This window comes from Chaetura pelagica, unplaced genomic scaffold, assembly GCF_000747805.2.
Source record: "Chaetura pelagica isolate M959 unplaced genomic scaffold, ChaPel_1.0 scaffold101, whole genome shotgun sequence".
NCBI classification, from domain to species: domain Eukaryota; kingdom Metazoa; phylum Chordata; class Aves; order Apodiformes; family Apodidae; genus Chaetura; species Chaetura pelagica.
Genome location: NW_009952564.1, coordinates 273,662 through 296,138, shown reverse-complemented (window position 1 = coordinate 296,138; position 22,477 = coordinate 273,662). Strand labels below are relative to the sequence as shown.

Below are 22,477 nucleotides of genomic sequence, written 5' to 3'. Positions count from 1 at the left end.
GTTAACTCTACACGACCTTCTGTTCCAGGAAAAAAAAAACCCACAACCTTTAAGCAAAAGGCTGGCTTCTGCCCAGATTTAGAAGAGAAGATTGCTTTTCAATGGGCTGCGTTAGCAGGAGTCTGTGGCCAGCTGGTGAGAATGATCATGCACTCTGTGATAGGCTTGCTCAAATGGCAAATTTATTTATTTGGTTGGTTTTTGTCAACACAGAGTTTTGGTTGATGAAAATCATACCAGAACTTGAAGAAGGGGACAAATCTTCCCTGGAAAGATAAGCTACTGCTGAATGGCAACCAGAAATACTGACTGTTTTATACAGAAACTGTTCTTTCTTGGGGATTGTTTTAAGCAAAATTATTTTTTTTTCTGTATCTTCTGTGTTACCCAAAACTTACTACAATTCACATGTAACAACATGTCTTCCAGTGATCTTGTTATGTCCTACTAATTAAGGCCTTGCCTTTAATTAACACATTATTTATGGTATCATAAATAAAAACATTAGTAAGTTCCAGCAATATTGCTCTCCAGTCCTGTGGCCCTCACCACCTCTTTGCTTTACTGATGCTGGGTGTCAGCATTGCTGTTAGCATGAGCTTCTCCATGAGTGTTGTGATGGGACTTCACAGAGGAAGCCTGGCCAGATCAGGGAAGAATGAGGCCAATTCTGGCCCTGTATCTAGAAAAGTTAATTACGTGGCTTTTTTAAACTGCAGAGTATTGTGTTTTATTCAATTCTGAACTGGGGGGTGAGAGGGAAGGAAAATGCAGGTTTTTAGTGAGCATTAAGAAAAAAAAAAAAAACCCATGGAAATGTTAAGAATTGCAGAAGTAAGTTAAGACTTTCAGAAGTGCTGCAAGACACTGTTTTGCTTATGAGGAAAAGTAAGCAAGAGACAATCCATAGCAGGTCTGGAATCACAAATGAGAGTCCTGAACTTTCTGTGTTTTGAGTTATCCTTCTGATGACAGATAATCAAGGGCAACCTGGAGTCGTTATTTAAGCTCTGGTTTATGCGCAAGTGTGCTTGTTCAAACACATGCAGCCGTAAAGCTGCCCCTGGGGAGGGGTTGACACAGTTCTGACTTTTGAGTCAACTGTTGCCATGCTGCATGATCTAAAATTGCCAAATGAGGTTAAAAAGAGAGCTAGTTTTTGGAAAGAGGTGTTTATGTGTTTGGAGGGGAGTAGAGTGGAAAAGAGAGAAAAGGAGGTAAAATGATCCGTTGGACCAAAATGCCTTGTGGTTTTTGGTGTGTTGTTTTGTGGTTGGGATTTTTTGTTAGAGGTCTTTTTGGTGGGCTTTTTTGTGTGTGTTTCTTCTCCCCCAAGTGCTCAGCTAGACTGCATAGAAACCAGAACACCAGGGTGGACTGGGTTTCTGCCTTTTCGGTGCTTCAAAAATCAAGAGGCAGAAGAAAGAAATCACCACTCTGCTTTGAAAAATCTCCTGTCACAGATTGCTGCATAGGATGCTTTTATGTTAGTGTAAGAAAACATTAATTACACCACCAGTCTTCATTTGAAGTATTTTGCATGTGTCCGAGTTTCCCAAAATGCACCAAGCTGTTTATGGGAAGGGTGTCTGTGTGGCATGTGCTGTTTGCTTCATATGTTGTTTCATTTCCCATGGTCATCTTCCTGAACAACAAGGGGAGAGGGGTAAATATGGCTCCACAAGCCTGTGTTGCATGATTCTGCCTTCTTATTACTCGTTTTTTTTCCACTTTGTTAATTTGCCGAGATGCTAAAAATTCCTCAAAATTAAAAAAAAAAATAAAATAAAAAATGAAGGTTTTTTTAGAAAAGGAACATAATTAGTCCTCAATTACATACAGCTGTGTAGATTTCCAGGCACTTGATTGAGTCAATACAAGTGTTTATAAGCAACATGCCAGCTCCCTTATTTAGAACCAGCATATGATTTAGCTGTTTATTCACATATTCCTGTTGAAATGTAACTACCCTTAGAGCAAAAGGATATGCCCAGTGTAACAACAGTCAATTTGTCGGTAGGAAGTCTTTTTAAAAACATAAATAGTAAACCCTGTCACTGTGAAGTTTTCGTAGGTAGTTTGGATGGCAGTTTTGGTAAACGTTCCTTTTGATTTCCAGTGACAGTACACCAGTATTTCCATCTTGTTGGATGAACTTTTGCACTAACATGTCAGGCAATAAGGTATCTAAAATGACAGGAACCAAGGTCATTTAGCTCTGTACTGCTGCTACAAGACTCTGGTCAGGAAAGGAAGGTGTGACAAAACCAGAGTCAGAGTATCTCAGTTCTTTTTTGATTCATAAAGGGCTGCTTGCCTTACTACTTTGGTATTAGCTCTTATGGTTTTCCCTGTATCTAATATTTTTGGTACATAACTGTTCTTTTTGGCAGATGAAACATAAAATTGCTCCCAAATCAGAGTGATTGTTCTGCTATAACAAAGTTGCTGAAACAGTAAAATATTAAGCACATACATATGACTAATGACATCATAGAACCAACATCAGTGCATCACCGTTCAGTGATAAGCAGGACTAGAAAAATTAATTAAAATTAGTTTGGCTTCTCTTTCTTTGACAGCTCTAGAGTTAAGCTTCAGTATCAATAGTGAAGGTGTTTGCATACAATCTAGCCAGTCATCTCTACCGGGAGACACGCAGGCATTAAGGCATGTAAAGTAAGCTTAGGCCAGGCATATAAGCAGAAAGTTGCTCTGGTATAAATGAGAACGAATTCCATTACTAGATTTCATTTTCAAGGAAATTAGGACATACTGATTAGTAACACTTGGTGCAAAGGAGGTGAAAAAGCACAGAGCTGGTCCAGCTGTTCTGTATAAAAACTGAACAGCCCTTGCTGAAATGATTATGCATACAATACAATGAAATACATCTGATAAAGGAGAAGAGATAGGAATCACTAACTTTCAGTGATCTAATTTCTTCCAAATGTAGTTTTAAGCAAAGCTTAATTTCCTCAGGCAATATTAAATCAGTATTAAACTTAAAAAAAATATCTAGAGTATATGGATGCCTATTTAGATAACCAATGCTCTTTGATACTGAAGATGACCACAATTTCATGAGTAAGCCATCTGACCACTCGAAGAAGTCTTGTACAGTGACAATGAACAAGGATATGTAAATACAACTTAAAAGAAACTTGCAAATGGTGCTTTATTTAATTTTTACAACAGGGAGGCACTTTTACATCATAAAAAAAAAGTGCAGAAGTTTCATTATAACTACAGTACTCTAAAAATTTACTCCATGGAACCAAAAAGGAACAGTGTTTTTGTGGGAAAATCAAAGAAAACAAAAATCACTTAATTTCACCTATATACTGTTTATTACACTTAAGCAAAAAAACCTAACAAAACCCCCCCAAACAAGCCTTTTCTTCACCTGTTCACACAGGCCAACATAAGTATTTATAGTATTGCTGGTACTTTGTGTTCCGTATCTAATAATTTCTGCATTTGTTGTACAAGGCAAAGAAGCTGACTCAAGGGCTTGCCAAAATTCAGTGGGTGCTAAGAATGCTATTAAATGAAGTAATCACACGTATTTGATGTCAGAAGTCCCAGTTTGGTTCTGTCTTGCAAGGAAATCCTGCTTATTTTAGTCAAGTTAATATTCAACTTGGGTCCAAATGAAGAATGTGTACGTTAGGATGGGAGGAGAGCAGGAGGGGATGCTTTCCTGCAGTTACTTACCCTCCACAGCATCTGAAGAAATCAAAACTTTTTTTACATGCCATCCTAGAAAAGTGAACTAGTTGTTCACTGGCAATGAGCCCTTGGGTGTCAGCCCTACAGTATTCCTGCTGATAAGTAGCTACCTATGAACCAGTGCTAGACAGATTCAGAGACTGCACTGAGGCTGCCTGGTGTGAAAGTCAGGACAAATCCTGTATTACATGACGTAAGTGGGAAGTAAAGTTTAGAGTAACCTCAGGCAAACCAATAATGTTGAAAGATGGGCTCAGATCCTGCAATACTGACATTCTAAAGTTAGTACTCAACAATGAAAGAAACCTCACTAATGCCATTGGGAATATCTCTGGAGAAAGGCAATCCTCAAAATCAGTATTGTCACAATCCATCCTTTAGTACATACATTTCCACTTCAAAGTCTCAAGTGAAGAAAGCAAACCTTAGGTCAAGAATTCTTGCAGATAAATGTCTCTCTGGCTGATGGATGAGAGCATCCATTCATCGCTTACAGCAATTCTCTTGCTATTTATTTGGTTTGGGGTTAACAGAACCACTAGGTGAGCTGCACAGGGAGGCTTCTGGTTGTGTGAAAATGAGATTGGAAATAGAAAGAACACTCCAATGATGTTAGAGAAATATTAGAAATGCTCAAAATAAACACACCTGAGGAAAATAATACTTTTCAAATTACCTGATCCATTAAAGTTCGCTGAGCAGAATATGGATTTACATTCTGATGTTACAAGCAAAATTTAAGCTTTCAAGCACATCAGAAACACAGGGCTCATAAATACATCTCTTCAGGGGCTCTGTGAAAGCAAGGTGGACTTCAATAAAGGGAATATGATGGACCATGAGAGGGTGCTCTTATTGAAGAGTGCTAGATCTGTCATGAATGGAAGAAATGTTTGCTGCCATTTCTCAGCTTTACTTAGAAAATTCCAGTTTTGATGTCCTTTTGATGAATCCCAGAGCTCCTTCCTTCATGCCATCTCTTCTGCTTTCCATAAGTGCCTGGGGTATATTTTAACCCACTTTGAAAGTAAATCACCTGACCTGATCCACAACACTGTTAAAAGTCTAAAGCTGGGTTCCTAAGATAGAAGAATTAAAGCTGGTACAAAAACTGTAACAAGGGCTATCTTCAAAAGCTGAGTTACATAAAAAAAAGCTGAGTTTTGAAGTTGCTTTCCCAATATTGGTAGAACTTGTAAACATTTTCACAGAGAGCTTGGGCTCTGGATTCCAGGGTATTTTTTCTGTTACCAAAAGCACATACAAAACCTGTAGAGATTTCTTTTTGTATGTAATACTTGGAAAAGTTTAATGAAAATTGTTTTGTTTTGAATACCTTATCAAAATTTTCAACTTGTAACTTTATGCTGATATATGGAAAATAAGAAGTAAAATTGGTTATAAACAGAGCTTCCTGAACCTGCTCTGCAAACTAAGTATATAATGGACATAGCATGAGCATGGAATATAAATCTAGCTTTAAGATCTATCACTGATAGCAATAAAATAATATTTTACAGAATTTTGATCTTGATTGTCTCTTTATAGCTGAAAAGAGAGGGCATTTCCCCCCCTCCATTGTATATAAAAGGGAGGAAAAACATGCTGTTGATTATTTTCCTGGTACATCTTGAATAAAATAATACAGACTTCACTATGGCATGACACTAATGAAACAACCTGTATCTGAAAGAAAAATGTTAAATTAAGAATGGAATAGTTACTGCAGAATCAGTGGGCATGAGTGAGATCTAATGTCATTGTGTTTAGAAATGGCTTCATCCAGATCCAGCTGTCTGTTGTTGACCTTCACCTCCATGCAGCCATTATAAAAAGCAGTTACTAACGTAGCACCTGAAGGAACATCTGCACAGAAACACATTCAATTTATTAGGCCAAGTCATGCAAATTCTTACGTGTTTTTCAGATTAGCAAAAACATGGGTAACACTCCATTCCCCAACCATTAGTCATCCATGGGAGAAAAAAGCAAATTGGCAGGAAATATTTCAGTTTTTCTCCCTTTTCTTTAAGATTGTAGTAAAGTCAGGAAAGCTAAGAAAGGTCACTAAAACTTGAAATACTCATTAGAAGTCTCCTCCCATCCAAAAAAACCTAACTGTGTGAATGGTTTTCATAGTAGCCTTTCCTGTATTAACAACTGTGAACTGATAGTTTTTTTTCCTGGAGTCCACTGTTCTTGTCTTGACCTACAAACAGATGTTCACAGGTTTAGAGGTCACAGAAAGAACCACCTTACTTCTGCCAGAAAGGTACTCTGGATTAAAAACTGCAAGTTCTCAGATAGGGGACCCCTGGGAACTCCAAACATTTTACTGCTTCCTTATGCCTTCTTCCCAGTTAATTCTCTGTGAAAGACTTACTTGCTCTGTTGCTCATTTAGGTATGTTTTGGGTTATGGCAACATCAGATCATGGATATGCTTCCAGGAAGCAGTATGTTAAGCCCAAAATCAAGCAGGCATTACTCAGAGGCCTTGGAGTACAACTATGCTCTTAAAAGACAGACCTAAGGTTATCCAAGTACCTTCAAGCAACTAGTAGAGGATGCCTAGAAACCGATCGTAAGATTTTTTTTTATTATTTTTTTTTTTTCAGATGTTTATCATCTTGTCGCTCTTAGAAAAAAGACTTGGTGGTCTGGAGAACAAGAAATGTTGCCTCCTTGTAATTTTATTTTGCTGTAAGCTGAGGCACTGCACAAACAGTCCTGCAGAATTGTGCCTTTCTGCTCCAGTGGTAACACTGTTGTCATAGAAAGTACAAGTCTCATTTAGCCTGCAATGGCTGTGTTGAATTAATTAACAAGCAGCATACTCCCAATGCTGTTACTAGTGTGAAGGAATGTGTATGAAAATGAGGACTTCTGGTCTTCATGAAATGCATATTTTTGTTAGGTGCCATTAACTATACAGTTCTCTGCACTGTAGGCTCAGTGTGGGGGTCCTTACCTACCTTTTTATACTACTCAGTAATCACAAAGATTTTTCAGAGGTGAGTCAGAATAAGTAAATGAATCAGTGTAGCCAAACTGGATGTATTTGGAGACCTAAATTAGTTTTCCTCTTAATTTCTCTCTTTGGTAACAGAGGATGTTGTGAAACGGGCTCCTTTGGATAACGTGGGGGTTTTGTTGCTTTTTTGAGACTTCTAAGTACAAACTGTTTATACATGCAGAGTTTTTCTGTTAATTTGAAAGCCGAAGATACCTTATGAAAGAGAGATTGCACTTCTAGGGAGCAGCAAGTAAATAACATTTGCTTCTTATCTATTTGGGATGCATAACTGAAGTCAAGGTATTAGCTCTTAGGTTGCCAATTTTGTGGCTGGCAATGTAGTAGAAAGAATCCCTTAAATATCATGAAGACAAAGAGGTCTAAGAAATGATCAGAATCTTAGTTAAGTTACAATGTCTCAGTTAACCTACTGACTCACCTCTACTAAGTAAATATTGACTTAATCTCCTTTATTTTAAAAGGGAGCTAGTATTACAAAAATGCTGATGCTTACCTATTATGGTATGTGAAGGTACTACACACCATTAGTGCATTCTTCTCATTCTATGCATTCAATTTGAATTGAACTCACCTGGTTACCTGGTTTCCCAGATATTGTATATCCATTAAAAATAAAATTGTAGGAGAAATTGTCAAATTTGGTGCCTAAATCATGTTACCTCCCTGGTTAACAGTGTATGAAGACTTGCAGAGAACAAGTAAATAGCAACCTAGGGTCTTGGATGCTGAGGCAACTGTCATTTCAGACACAGGCTGCAGTACCTGCAGTGCAGCCCTGAACACCTGGCTTCTATTTTGACAAGCAAGTCTGGAGGGTAGCACCATAATTCCAACTTTTCCTGTATATGCTGTTTTGGAAGAAATGCTTAAAGAGACCATCTCCAAAGGATGCAGAGTTCCTCCCCTCTTTCTACGGCTGTGCACCTCTGTCTTGTACAGAAGAAACACACCACAGCTAAAGACCAGCTGTATCTGGAGCAGTGCTATGACGCTACAGCCTGCATGGAAAGTGGGTGGCACTTCAAGACTGTGTTGGTCAAACTTCTCTGATTTCTTCAGGAATTGTGGCTTACTCTCCCTAAAATACCTTTAAGAGAGGATACAGAAAAGTCCTGCCAATAGGAAAACTGTTCCCCTACCAGTTTTTGAGACTGAGGATCTTAGGTTTTGAAAAATCTTCATGTGTGGCCATGCTATTTTTTCTTCATGATACACCCTGAAGTCAAACTATTTAATAAGAATGTGTACACTTCCTGTACAAAACAATGCTTGTACATGTCTTAAGGCTGGGGATACACTTGCAGATTGCTTTAAACAAAGGATTTGCTGTTTCAATACATTTTTGCCAGTCATCCATTGGCCACAGTTTGTTTAATTGTTGAAACCATATTCCTGCCTTCTTCTGCAGGTCTAACCGTTTACTTTAAAATGCCTGGTTTCTTATGTGCTTGATGCAGTTCCTAAATGGAGCCTGCTGGTGGCACTTCAGAAACATGCTATGCTCACTCCTCCCGTTTTCCAAGTTCAAATTCCTAAAGACTGATGCCTTTCAATGGGCCTAATAATGCTGCTGTTGAAAAGCAGGCTTCCTCAAAAGTTGAATAGATTGGATGAAACAAGAAACACTCTGGGAAAATACTTGTTTCTTTCGGTAGCGTTGTAGGTTTTTCCTAGCTTGGATAAGGCTCAATATAATCAGGCTTGTACAAATAATAAAATTAATGAAAAGAAATATAATTCACCTGGCAGGCCGCCCAAGTAGGTAACAACACTCGCCATCATTGCTTGATGCAGGACAGAGAGTTGCTCTGAATTGCTTCTGTCTGTGTGTGAATCAACTGACAGCTCAAGTTGCTGTTTGGTTACTAGAAGTCCAACCAGCACTTTTCTGGGTGTACATAACTTCTTTGATTCCAGATGTGCAACAATGATGTTTCCAATGGTCACAATGATTTTCTAAATGGAAGAATGGTAGGTCACAAAAGATGTCACACAGGACTTTAACATACAATGATACTTAGTTATGATGCATTTTATATTTGGAAGTAGAAGAAAAGAATATGTTAGAGCCAAATCTTAAAAATAGTACCTAAAGTTGGAAAAGTTACTAAAGCTGATGTATAAACATAACCTTGTTGATAAATGTCAATTATTTGTATTCTTAAATTGTTTACGTGAGAAAATTTATTTTAAAAAAATATTTTTGGCTATGATTCCAAGATGAAATCCTTTTTCTCTTAAAGGCAAAAGGAGTACTGCTACATTTTCTAAGGTAACCAAGTGTTCCCTATATGTTTGTATTTATGGCAAAAGCATGGATTAGCAATCGTGTATAATCACGCTCTATCTTGGTATGCTTGATGTAAATAGATGTAAATGGAAATTTAAGGACAAAAATATCTGGAAATTATCATGATACCATTACTATAATAACATCATTCTACTTCTGTCATAATCCTTTCTGCTTTGTGCTTTTGGAAGGAAAACTTAAAGACATGATGGAGTAGATAGTACTTGACAGAAGAGTGCTTAGTGCTTAGCCACTGCTGTAGCAATCCTTAACAGTAGTATTTTTTCTGTATATTTCTCACTATATGATCTACATGCTTTTCAAAATATTAATTCAGCCTACCAGCTCCACTGCAAACAAGTGTGAGTATATGCAAATAAGTGGGTTTTTCAATTTGATTTTTCACAAATGGAGTAGTAAGTTAAGTGAGACAAAAACAAGAGGTGTGACTTATATGCGTAACAGCTCCTAAGATAATTATAAGATCACCTGTGAGTCAGAGGAGTTAGAGTCCATTATGGACAAAGCAAGAGGCACTGTTTCATTAGAAACCAAGGCAAACATAACACCAGTGTCTGTGGATGGGCGAATAGTCATAGTCACATTTATTAGCCAATCTTCAGCACTGTCAAGATTATCTGTTTTAAAAAGAATAATTGAAATTAATAAATCCATCCATTCCTGTTAATGAAAAATTAATATGGTGTTAAAAATTAGTATATAATCTGCTCTCACTGTGGAAAAAAAACCAGTACTAATGTCCAGAAAAAAACAAGTGAAATTTGAAACTTTTAGAAAGAAGTCCAAAAAAGTAAGTCTAAAAAACAACCGAAGAAACCTCAAAGAAAACAAAACTAAAAAAAAAAACAAACAACAAAATATTCCCTAATCTGCTGTGCTTATTCAACTACTTTTTAATTATTTTCTTATTATTTTTTACTTTTGCTGCTTTCTTCATTCTGATGTGGAAGAGGTGCCACATTCATTAGCAGTCAGTTCAATATTGAACCCAAAAAAGCAATTTACTCCTAAATTGTTGCCACTGAGTAGAAAACTGGCAGTTCTCATACACTTTTACAGTCCAAAGCAGTTCCTATTAAAATGGGAACATGCAGGTACGTAAAGGTGCAGATGATGCAAATATAATTTCATATGATGCGTTCATAGTGAACCTAATAAAAAATTACTATTTAAAGACATATTTGTCATTTTTGTATCTTTTATTCCAGTATCTCTTCCAGTCAAATCTACTAGTTTCTCGATTTCCAGTCATTTCTTCAGGAAGCAGAAATTGTAGAATATGAAGTGAGGTTATATTTCTACACAAAGCTAAGTGAGCTGGTAGACAGTGGGCTGTAACAGCAGAAGCAGAAGTAGCAATAACAGCAGAAGAGCAGCAGCAGGTGTGGGCAACATCTGAGGGGTGTGGGGAGTGAGAACAGAAAGGAGAGGGCAAAGTCATGACAACAGCCTTAAACACAAAGCTCAGGAGGAGTCATGGCAGCACAGTTTTAGTGGATGAATGGGAGGAAAGTTGAGTGACATAGGGAAGCCCTGATACAAGTTGGCAGGAAGCATAGAATATAAAAAGCCAGAGAAATCTTTTTACATGTGCTAGGGAACATAAAGAAAAGGCCTGGGAAAGAATAGCAAGTCCTGGGATGAAAAGGACTAGGGATTAGAGCAGCATTGAAGCATAGCATAACATTAAGGATGAGGAAGAGTATAATGACAAGAGGATTTGGGATGGCACTTGAGATGTCTCTTTCTGGTCTCAAGTGTGCACAAGGAGATCAGGAGATCTCAGGCAAGAAAGTTCTGGGTTCAGGAAGGAGCAAGAGATACACCTAAAACCTGTACACAGGATGCAGAACTACATAGACAAAACTATGAGTGATCATTTTCTCCATTCCCAATCTTCTTTTTCTGCCAATAGAATGATAACTTTCCCCAGTGATAAACAGGGGAGAGAATTAGATCTTTGGAAAGTTAGTGTTCAACACTGCCTATCCTTTGCAAGTAAAGAATATGCTTCCTAACCTAAAGCACTTTGAGTATTATATGGGTGACACCAATGGGATCAGAATTCTCATTCAAGAAAATCTCTAACAGACGCTACAGGAATCACTGCTGGATGCAGTAGCGTATAACTGTGTGTTTATTTCAACAATTGGCTCCATCACTGGTCCAGCAAAAAATATAGTAATAGACAGAAAAATACTTACTGTAGTTTATCTGAAACTTTGCCATTCCAGTGCCAGGGTAGAAGGATCCTCTTCCCACTGATACTAAACAGTGTTTACTCTCCTTTTCTTGAATAACTTCTTTTACACCTGAATGGCCCTGATTCATCAGGTTCCAGGCACGAATGCATCCATCTAGCCGAGGGTTTATCTGTAAAAGAATAACAGCACTAGGTGTTACATTCACAGTTGGTTTTAAAATATCAATAATAAGGCATTACTTTACATATTAACTTATTTCTGGGTAGTAAAAGCTTTATCAATGCTATAGGCTACAGTGCTGGTGGTGGGAGAAAACAAATGGCAAGCTTTTAGTACTTAACCCTCAAAAGGTTTTTCTGATTTATTAACATTTCCCATTTTCATGCTAGTGATCTGGACAAAAGAGATTGCTTCAATTTTTAAAGCTTGCACTGTCCTTTAGATCACAACAGCTGTTCTGCAGCTGAAAGACACTGATCATTAGCACTGTTCCTTGTTCAAGGTTTCATTTCTCCTTGTACCAAAGTACAAAGAAATTTCTGGAATTACTTTCTATTGAGAGGATGTTGTTGTATTGCATCATATTTATTGTCTCTTCTTCACTTTTGAGCAGAAATTGCCTCTATTGTAGAGTTACTTTCTGCCTCTCTGTTTATACCAACTGTCAGTTTGAGAACTCCTGAACTGAGAAGCAGACAGTTGTAACAACTTGACTGTACCCATCTCCAGCATAAGACAGAGCTATCAAGGATGGAAAAAGAAAGAATCAAGAGCCTTTTCCCACCTGGACTATTACAAAACCTAGTAGAAATGAAAGCTCACTGTGTTGTCTGCCCAGTATAACTGACAAAAGCCAGCACCAGAAATATGAATCACTCTGAAATGGTCTTGCATTATCTAGTGAATCTTAAAGATATGTTAGGAAGCAGGCTACAGACTTCTGAAATTAATATTAGACTGTAAGTGCTGTGTTTATAAAAAATTATGTTTATAACTTAAACTTGACTGCAGACAGACTAAACAGCTTCACACATGTTTATTTTCAGAACAGTGGTTTAATAACTTTATTTTCATTTTCTAAATCAGTCCCATGCCACCCTTCCTTACTGTGACTACTAAGTAAACAATACAAAACCAAACAAATAATGGAATGGTATTATTCAATACTACTCATTATTTTAGTTACCTGCTTAACAAGAGTGTTGCCCACTTTGCGAGGTAATCCTGCAATGTACACTTTAGTTTCCAAGAAACCTTGTGATTGCTTAAAAAGAGTTCCTGGGCTGTTAATACTCATCACGGCTTCCTTAGCTATTTTTACACTGATGCTGTGTTCTAGTTCTTCAACTGATATCTAGAATGAAATACAGAGTATCACATACATACATACACAACTATGTAAACTATTTTAAATACTAATTACATGTACCTGTATGAAGATTTACTAATGTTTCTTAAAAAATCTAACTTGTAGATATTTAATGCAGTTGTTTTAAAGCAGTCAATATTTACAGAATATTTACACTTAAATCACGACAACTGTGCATATCCATGGACAACCACAGGAGGATGAACTTCCATTCCACCTCTATCCTATGTTTGGGAAAAAACATGCAGCTTGTTAATTTGCTTTATGCATACAGAGTTTTCAAGAAGCAGATCTCTACAATTGCTCTGTATGCAATCCACATTTGGCATACAGTTCTCCATGTCACTGCAACCTGCTACAGAGCATTGAATCTTCAGACGGAACATAGACAAAACAAGTTCAGCACATGCTCCCAATGTTATTAGGCATCAAAGTAGACTTTTAATCTCAAGTAAGTTGTACTGAACTGGAACAGTAGGTTTGTGCAGAATCCTAGTTTCTCTTTCCCTCCTTTAGAAACAAACAAACAAAATCTAATTGATGTTAGTAATTTGGTGTGATTTATAGATGGTGTAAGTGAGCAAGGCATTTCCTGATTTCTGATCTAGCAAATATAAAACTTGTTCTCTAGACAAAGTATCTAGTAACTACACACTTGACCATGCAATCACACTTTAAAATACACTGCTGCTTCCTTTTTCATGAGGACAAACAATATTTCCTATGTTGCCAGCTAGTGGTAATTACCTCTTTCTCGATTGTAAAGAGGTGCCATGATTTCTCAGATGTAAGGCATTCTGTGCATTTTTTGTTTGTTTTTTAAATCTGAGATTTGAGGGATTATTTTAAGCCTTTTTAATAGTTGCTTAGATTCTCCCTATTTTACTTATCAAGACAGAGTGTTCTTGTAGTGGGTTAAAGGAAGGAAAGAGGAGACGAAAACCCAGCTTACTATATGCCACAGTCCATCATTAATGGCTTTGCCTCCACTTGTGACTTTAGTTCCAAATTCATTCTTGAATTGAATTTCAATCTTCCCATCCCGAAGAGCAAGCAAGATCCATGCTGTATTGTCAAGGGATTCTGCATATAGTATAACTCCCTCTGCATCGTATGTCCGGAAATCAAATTCTGCTGTAAATCTGAGTTGTGAAGAAAGAATTTTAATAAGAAGACAGGAAACACGAAATACCATACAATCTAGGAAAACTCATTAACAAGATAATAAATGTTCATAGATACTAACCTTTTGGTAACTCCGTATTTGAGAAGGTGTGATATTTGCACACAATTAGTCAAGAGGAGAATCTAATGTAAGCCTTGTTCATCTGAATCCAGTGAAAAGTTTTGAGATTAATGCTCTGAGCTGGGAATTGAAAGAGTCTTCATTCAGTTCTCAAATCTGCTATCACTTTTGCATGGGAAGGATATCACACCCACATGAGTAAGAAATAGATGTAATATTCCTGTTTCATTTTGTGGAGATGTGATGCAGAAAAAATACATGATCTATTATGTGCTTCAGTACAACAGGGTTGCAAATTGTTGTCCTACAGCAATTATAACCTAGTAATTTGCTTTGGTTACTGCTGCCTTTTATATGTCACTCTAATTTGAGGATTTGTTGTCTGGAGATTAGCAGTTGGTTGAATATGTAGCAAAATTATGGTTTACATCACAGTATCTGTACAGTGGAAGAGGGAGAGCTTAAGTGTAGTAAAAACCAGTCCATGTCGCCTAGAATTTTTGGTCTGGATAAAATAGATTAAGCATGAAAGGAGAAAATAAAGAATTTGGAAGTTAGGATTTGCTGAAGACAACAGAGAAACAAATACGAGAGTGGTAATTTAGTAACTCAAGTTGCTTTCACTCTGTTTCGTTCTTTGTCCACTAGATGTCATTGTCTCTCATGCAGGCCCACAGAAAAATCATTGTGTATTTCCGCAGAGACTACTAAGATAGCTTCAAACATTTATCACCTTAGAAAGGTCTTCCAGGAGAGTTTTATTGCCTGAGCAGCTTGGAATAGGGGGAGAGGAAAAAGCTTTATGTCCTATAAGCCTCTGGGGATTATCAGCTCAACAGCTGCTGTTGCTGTTACCCTCGAGTTGTTTGGTCAGTAAGTCAGTCAAGGAATGTTGCAATTTTGGCTGCTGCAATGAAGATGTCCAAGAGTGGTAAAGGGGTCTTTACCATTAGCTATTGTTCTGACAGGTGCAAAGGAAATCATACAGATGGCTCTCTAGAGAAGGTACTGTGCTCTGTTAGTGTCCTTGGAACACCCTGTAAAAGGAAACATGGGATGTAGGGGGAAGCATTGGCCTGCTTTTGTTTCTCAGCGTAGCATCTGGCAGCTTCTACCCAGAGCAGAGGTGAAGTAGCACTAACATCCAAATGCCAGCTACTCCCATATATAACTGGAAAATGTACAGTTACTATTTTGGTATAATATCTGAATTTTATGTTGAGAATTCTAAATGCCTTATTGTACCTGTATCACAATTTCAAATCTTTCCCAGACCCTCCTCTTCAGAGTAAGCTTCTGTCATGAGGAAGCAGCAATCTTTTTGCTCTTTTGTCCACAAACCAATGGGATCTGCTGACTATTCAACTTACAGACCTCAGTCCTCTTCCTTTTTTGCCCATTCAAGTTTGAATTTCATTGAACACTTTCTCCCAGTCCACACACCTCTCCCTGGAACAGCACAGGTAACCAGGACTGTAATGACTGGAAGACTCCAACTCTCTTAGACCATAGATATGATCAAATCTGAATGCCAATGGTGTATGTCTTGCCCTAGCTGTGCACTGTTCCCTGATTGAGACACAGCTGCTACTGCCTCCCACCTGCTTCTGAGCTATCCGGAAGAAACTTGCTGACCTTCAAGTTTTGCTGTGTAAGTGAGTTGCTGTCTATACTGATGTGGCTGCTCGAGGATATGGTACTACCAATAAGAAATGCTGTAAGCTGACATCAGACATGTTACCCTTGCATGTGCACTTTCAAATTACTCCAGCTCCCTTTCAGTGCTGGTGTATGTAGGAACCCGACTTAATTCCTTCTCCATACAAAGGGGTCTTAACCAGTGGGGAGACAGTGATGCAATTTATTCATGCAAAGCACTTTTTCTAAACCCTCAGGAAATTAATGGAAACAAACGTCCATAATTTCAATGCATACTTGCATCAATAGCAAATGCTTACCTTGTGACATTTGGCAATTTGAACTTTAAATACAGAACAGGAATTCCTATAAATTGCTCTGCCAGATAAAGCAGTTCATGATTCTTTTCAAGGTGTAGCGGGATACACTCAGTAATAGACTGCAAATGGTGGAGGAAAAAAAAAAGTTGTTAATGCACTGTGATAGTTCAGAAAGCAACTCCTCTTCTTGGCTGTCAGCTTGTCTTTTATTTACTTATTTTTTTTAAATCAATGCATTATCTCTGGGTTTTTGAAGGTTTTTTCTTTTTTTAAACTTGAATACCTATGTAAAAATGAAGGGGTATTTTTTTTATTTTGCTTGAAATGTCCATCACTGAAACTGTTAGAGAATAATTCCAGTTAAAATACAGTTCTGGTGGATTGCAACTGATATTTAAACATTCAGTATTCGAATTAAGAATTCAAATCTTCCATCAGCACCTTCCGTTCACTAGGAAACTGTGGCCCACATGTACTAGGGTCCTGTCAGGCTCCATTATTAATGTTGTCTGGAATCTAAACCTGATTGGATGTTAGAAGGGAACAGGGATAGAGCTGTGCCTTGAGAAGATTTAATTTAAACATAAATAAATCACCTTTTATTTTCTTTATTAATATTTATGTCAAGTCACAGCTGAACAATCTCTAGTACTACTAGAATAATTTACCTCTAATAAAAAATAACCATTTACAATTGGATTAAATAACTGATTAATAGAAAATGTTTCTATATGGCTGTTCCTTGCTTAGAAAAGGAATGTCAATGAAATAAGCACCACAATCCCTGCTGAAATGACAATGAATTAGTATTTCTGATAACTGTTAGTGGGGATATGAGGATCTTAAGACCACATAATCAGGAAAACTGGAAAAGAAGTTCAAAGTATTTGTGACAACTGGAAGGCCTACAACAGTATTTAAACCTGGGATAAATTCTAATGCTTTAACCCCAGTCAGTGTGAGCAATCACAGTCTGCCAACTGCACTTGCAATGACAGGGGGGAAAAATGGTGCCTGTTCTCTTAGGTATTCATCTAATTGAAATTTGAAACAAATATGTTTATATCCAGGAATAATGTCTATTTCCTGTGTGGCGTAAGCTTAAGCTAGTAGAACATTCAGTAAACAAAACATCAGGTATCCATTCTAAGGCATTGTTTACTTCTTTGTGTTCTGAAGTATGATATAATCAATATCTACAGTTTTGCTTCAAAAGTAACACACTCAGATTTCTTCTAGGTACAGAGAATTAGGGTCTGCATGTGGAGAGAGGTACGCATGTACTTTGTTAAAATTAATGCAGCTCCCAAACTCTGACTTCTGTATTCATGATGCATCCGTTTCATTAAATCTGTAGGTATTCCTCCTGAACTTTATAACTACCTGATTTTATGCCCGCTAGTGTAACTAGTCTTCAGATTGCACATATTTTCAGCTGATTAAACTATTTTTTCCCAATTAGAAGCCCTGAAACTAACTTCCAGATAGAGAGTTAATAACTTCTCATGAAAATGAAATGCAATAACTGAAAGTGTTGTCCTCATATTAAATTTCAGAAAGCACAAACAATTTGAATACATGCTAGAACTTGTCAAATCTTGTTCCTAGACTTTAAGCCAAATATTGTTATACTGTCAGAGGTGTTTTCCGTTGGCAGTTATCTAAGCTCACTTAGCATAACAGGTCCCAGCCTGCCTCAACCCTTCAAAGTATATAGAGGACCAGTCACAAGAAAATCCTTGAATTGGGATTCTCCAGAGTTTCAAATCTTTTACTAAGAAGTGTAACTTTTCAAACCAAGCAAGAATGGCCAATATTGGCTGCAAGATTTTCTTCATTTGGCAAGTGCTTTTTCTCAGGCTGCAGCAGATGAGAACTGTGAAAAACAATCCATGTTATTCAAGCCAAACAGGCAAAGCATAGAGTAATTCTGAAAAAGTGAGTGAAAATTCTTGCGCAGTTGAAGGAAAACCTGGGAACATATGGACAAATGGAGTATTCTGACTCTGAGCAAGCTGAACAGGAATTATTGGTTTGATAGGAGAAAGCTGGGACTTAGGTGGAAGTAGCTGGGAATAAAGACAACGGGCTAAGGCAAGCTTGTCTTGACAGGACTCCTGTAAATGAGCATGCATGAGCTGAATGGCATTTAAATCCCAACTGGGTCTGCTTTGTGAGCTAAACCTCAACTCAAAGAGTCTCCAGCACTTTCTCAGCAATTTTGAATCAGTTCTCAAATAGCTTCCTATTTTTCATAACCTAATTTATCCTGTCATCAAGAAATATCCAACTTTGATTTTCTGTATGGAATTTTACATAGTGCAGTTTTACCTCACAATTCTTCATGTCCCTAGAGAGCTTGAACCCTTTCTTGCCATCACAGTAGCAGCTATAACTTCCTGGAGAGTTTACACAGAGTTGAGCACAAACATTTTCAGCACATTCATCAATATCTAGGAGAAATGGAAGCATACAGAAAGATTTACTTTGATTATTCACGGCAAAGATGGAAAATTAAAACAATAAATTAATGGAAAATGGACAAGATGGGTTTTCTGGCATAACGTTAATCCAATAGGTGACTGATGCCAAGCTAAACTAATGCTATTTCATCTCTCCTATATAAAATATACAATTCAGAATTACCTCCAGGATATGTAAGACCTAGTACTCTGATAGAAGCCTTCTGTGCAGAGCTGAGGAAAGTTTGGTCTTTTTTGTTAAGCAGTAAGAAGCTGAACTATGAAGTGGCTGAATTAGAGAAAGAGATCTCAATAGATCATTACCATTTATGATAGAAATGCCATTCTGGGTCAGATCTCTTCCTTTTCCTAGATGTCATGAGAACTTAAAAGTATCTATGACAAGCATGTGGAGAAAGGACGTGCTCTATTCACATAAAACCAAAATAGTCTCAGGGCAAAATAGCTTTTAAAACATCATACAATGATCTCACAAATAACTGAGTTTCAAACAGCATCTATTTATGGAGACCAATCTGATTTGAGCTGAGAATAAACAAACTAAAGGAACTTCATCTTCTAGTCAGTAGGCTGTACACAATAAATAACTTCAAAATGAAAGGCTGTGTGAAAGGCCAATGTTACATTTCTAATATAGAAACAAACAATATCTCTCTTGAATAAGAGACTTTAATGAGGGTGATTTGGGGCCTCAAGATTAAAGAAACTGCAATACTTTTGAAACAAATGGCCTTCTAGTGGGAATAAATTATTTTGTCCAAATGTATGTTAAAAAATCTATTTTATACTACAAGGGTTGTTTTTTTTCTTAAGATTAAAATGTATTTTTTCCCCTGTTTCTTGGGGGAGGCTAGAGGAAAAGAAAACAAACCAAACAAAACTCAAGACCAAACCAACCAACCAAACAAAAACCAAACAAGAAAAGAAAAATAAACTCAAAATTTTATTGGAAAAACTGCTGTTTTGTAGTGAGCATGCATAATCTCATTCTAAAATGGGATACTATGTTTAACAGCTTGTGGATGCTATTCTGATTTCTACCTCTGCTGTGGTTAATGGCCAACTTGCTTTACCACCAAGTGCTAGAAGTTTCTACATTATTTAAATAGTCAACAGTTCATGACTAGGTTGAGGAGACTGGTGTCATGTGTGGCTGAAGAGTTCCCTGTTACTATAATGCCTTCTCTTCCTCACCTTTGCCATAAGACATCACTGCAAGGAGTATGTGCTCAGGCTTTCACTTCCTTACATGTGATCTTATCAGAAGAGAAATCTACATGGTTCCATACTGCAGTTAACACAGCCAGAACTGGAGTTCTGCTCAAGATCTAGTCACATGCTGTGTCAGTCTTCCTGTTGTTGTTGCAATCTGATATTTAGGTTGCTCTATGTGATACCACCTTTCATGTTTGCTCTTAGCACGAAGTACTTGAGGACTCTTCCAAGTCACTTCTATGAGCTCCAGAATGATTGCTTACTTCTGCTCTTTCAAGCTGAGACCCATCTCCTGCTGTGTAGCAGTCTGATGGAAGAAAACAGTGAGATTTTCTTCCACTTCTTTTTGGAAAGAATTTTAATGCCATTTTGAGCTGCCTTAGCAAGTTTAGGAAAGTTTGCACTGCATGCTAGAAGCCTACAAAGTGTCTTGGAACACCCTACTGAAAGGAACAGGATACAATAGAGAAATCTGTAGTGTATTCAAGCTGGGCAGAATTCATCATGGCATCAGCACTCTATAGCCAGCTCCACCAGCTCCTTGCTTCCATTTCACCAGAAGAAGCTCTCTCCCCTGAAGGGGAGTGAGAGATAGTAGAAGAAACAAGGTTCTCAATGGGAGCTCTCTGCATTACTGTCACATTAATTCTATAAACAGTGAGCTCAAATTGACTGGTCTGTACACAGTTCCACTGCCTGACCCAGGAGGGTACTCTGAGGATAAAATGCCTAATAAAAACTCATGGAAGACCTCAAGCCTTTGACCAGAAAACATTGCCAGCACGTTTTCCTGTTCTGGGGAAAGGTTTGATACTATTGGAAGACAGTTCCTAAAATACAAGCAGAGAGTTGAAGACTAGCTTTTTGCATTGTTCTAGTTCTAACTGGTATAAGCTACACAGCTGCAGAAAATATTATGCTTCTCTCTGCTCCTTTAAGTGCTTCATCCCTCCAAAATGTCAGTTAAGTGATTAAAAGGAATTTTGAATATAAAAATACAGTACTGGATAACACTTCAATTTGATCTGACATTTTGCAGATGTTTTCTTTGTTGCATCCTCATAACTTGACTTAATTTTAAATAATAAGCAGGTAAACTAAATTGTGACTTTGTCTCAAATTACAGTCCCTTCAGAGGTGAATATTCACCAGTGTTGATTGAGTTCTTTGCCCAGATTTTAGAAAGCTGTCCTACTAAAAAATGTTACTCTGCATGTATACATATATGTGCTCACACGCAGACTACTGCAACTGTAAATTACCCTCTACTTGTGGTCTAATTTCTATTTAATCCATTTCGGCCTGTCACCTGTAGTACTTTTTAGGGGAGCAAGATGCAAGGGTGGGTTGAAATATCTGTGTTTACTTTGGAGTTTTATTCAAACTTCTTTCCATATGCCTTGGAGATAATGATTGCACATTAATCATATGGCAGGATTTGGTCAGTTGTTAAGAAAATTTTTTGCTGATGCACATTTGCAACTGATTGACCCCTTTATTTCCTCCAGCTACAACTAGACCACCTCTTAATACTTTGGCATGTGTACTTCTTTCCATTTAGAAATCATTAAACTGTTTAGTTTATGGTCTTGATGGGAGTTGCACAACTCAGTAGGTTGCAAGCTCAGCTTGGTGAAAGGGGTTTTGCTGTGAAAGTACTTTTCTAATAATTTCTGGTGACTGGTAATCTGATGTCTATTTAAAACTACAAGACAATGTGTTACAATGTGAGGCTGCTTTTGTCACTGTTGTTTTTGCATCCTAGCAAACATGCAAATGAGGCACTGACAAAATCCAAAATGTAGCCCACCCATACAATGCAATGGGTGAGGAGAACACTTTTCTGTGTTCTTTCCTAACCTGCCTGGTTTAGGGAAAAAAACTGTAATAAAAAAAATAATTCTGGTTATGATCATTTTTGGATCTGAAAAGGACAAGAAAAAAACCAAATCAAAACCCAAAAAACAAAGCAACCCCATACCCTGCTTCACTGTAGAGATAGGAAAGGAAATTTTAAAAATTAACACCTCCCAAGAGTGACTGGAATAGACAGTCTCCAAGAAGCACCTCTCTTTCCATGCTCTTCCCAGAAGAGCATGACTGTATAGATACTTTAGGAGGCATTCTCTGTGAAAGATCCCATACTTCTTCCAGTACTTGAACACCTAGCAGTAAAAAAGTAAAACTATAAGCACTGGTTAACAAGTACCACTAGAATAAATCTGAGTACTGAATTCTCTGAAAGCAGCAGTTAATTTCAAACACATTCCTCAGGCCCGGGGCCTGCAGATAGAGACTTACCAAGTTATCACAAAAGTTTATCACACAGTTTGACAGATGAATTTCTAATATTTTTAATATTAAATAGTAAGTCTTGTACCAGTCTTGCCAGGGTGTAAAATTTCCAATACACAAACTAAACCTACTGCTCAAGTGTAAGGTCTCCTTTCAGAGTGTACAGGCAAGCTTCTTGGACAGGTGTGAAATCTCCTTCCTCACCAGATGTTCTGGAATCCCTGATCAGTTCAAATGGCAGGATCTCCCTACACAGAACTAATTGTCCTGCTACAGAAATGCTAACATGCACAAGCTGGTGGGGACAAAGTTGTTTTTTTAAGGTTAGTTTTAATAATTTATGCCATAATTATACATTTATCTCAACTACAAGTTGTAGTTGGCATCTTTGTGTGTTTGAGCTATTTCAAATGCTTCCCCACAGATCTCCCCAACATCAGCCCCAGATCACAAAACAGTCAGATGCACAAACCCATGAAGCTGAGCAGCATCCTGGTTTATTCAGCTGCTTTCAATAGAAGGCTAAAATAGCTTGCTTTGGATAAGTTGCTAATATAAGATAAAATAAGCCGTGAAGAAGCTGCATACCATGTCCTAGAAGGGAGCTACTCTATATAATGCTAGGGAA

General features: G+C 37.5%; 1 protein-coding gene across 1 annotated transcript in view; it reads right to left on the bottom strand.

The window, feature by feature from the left end:
• Positions 1-5,206: 5,206 nt before the first annotated feature.
• PROS1 (protein S (alpha)) overlaps positions 5,207-22,477 on the bottom strand; it is a 35,892-nt gene continuing 18,621 nt past the window's right edge. The window contains exons 9-16 of the mRNA XM_009993381.1: positions 18,188-18,309; positions 15,857-15,975; positions 13,605-13,794; positions 12,470-12,637; positions 11,284-11,452; positions 9,548-9,696; positions 8,511-8,724; positions 5,207-5,598 (exon numbers count right to left, since the gene is read on the bottom strand). Of these exons, the coding sequence (XP_009991683.1) occupies positions 5,453-5,598; positions 8,511-8,724; positions 9,548-9,696; positions 11,284-11,452; positions 12,470-12,637; positions 13,605-13,794; positions 15,857-15,975; positions 18,188-18,309 (1,277 nt within the window). The 3' untranslated portion in view covers positions 5,207-5,452. The remainder of the gene's footprint in view (positions 5,599-8,510; positions 8,725-9,547; positions 9,697-11,283; positions 11,453-12,469; positions 12,638-13,604; positions 13,795-15,856; positions 15,976-18,187; positions 18,310-22,477) is intronic.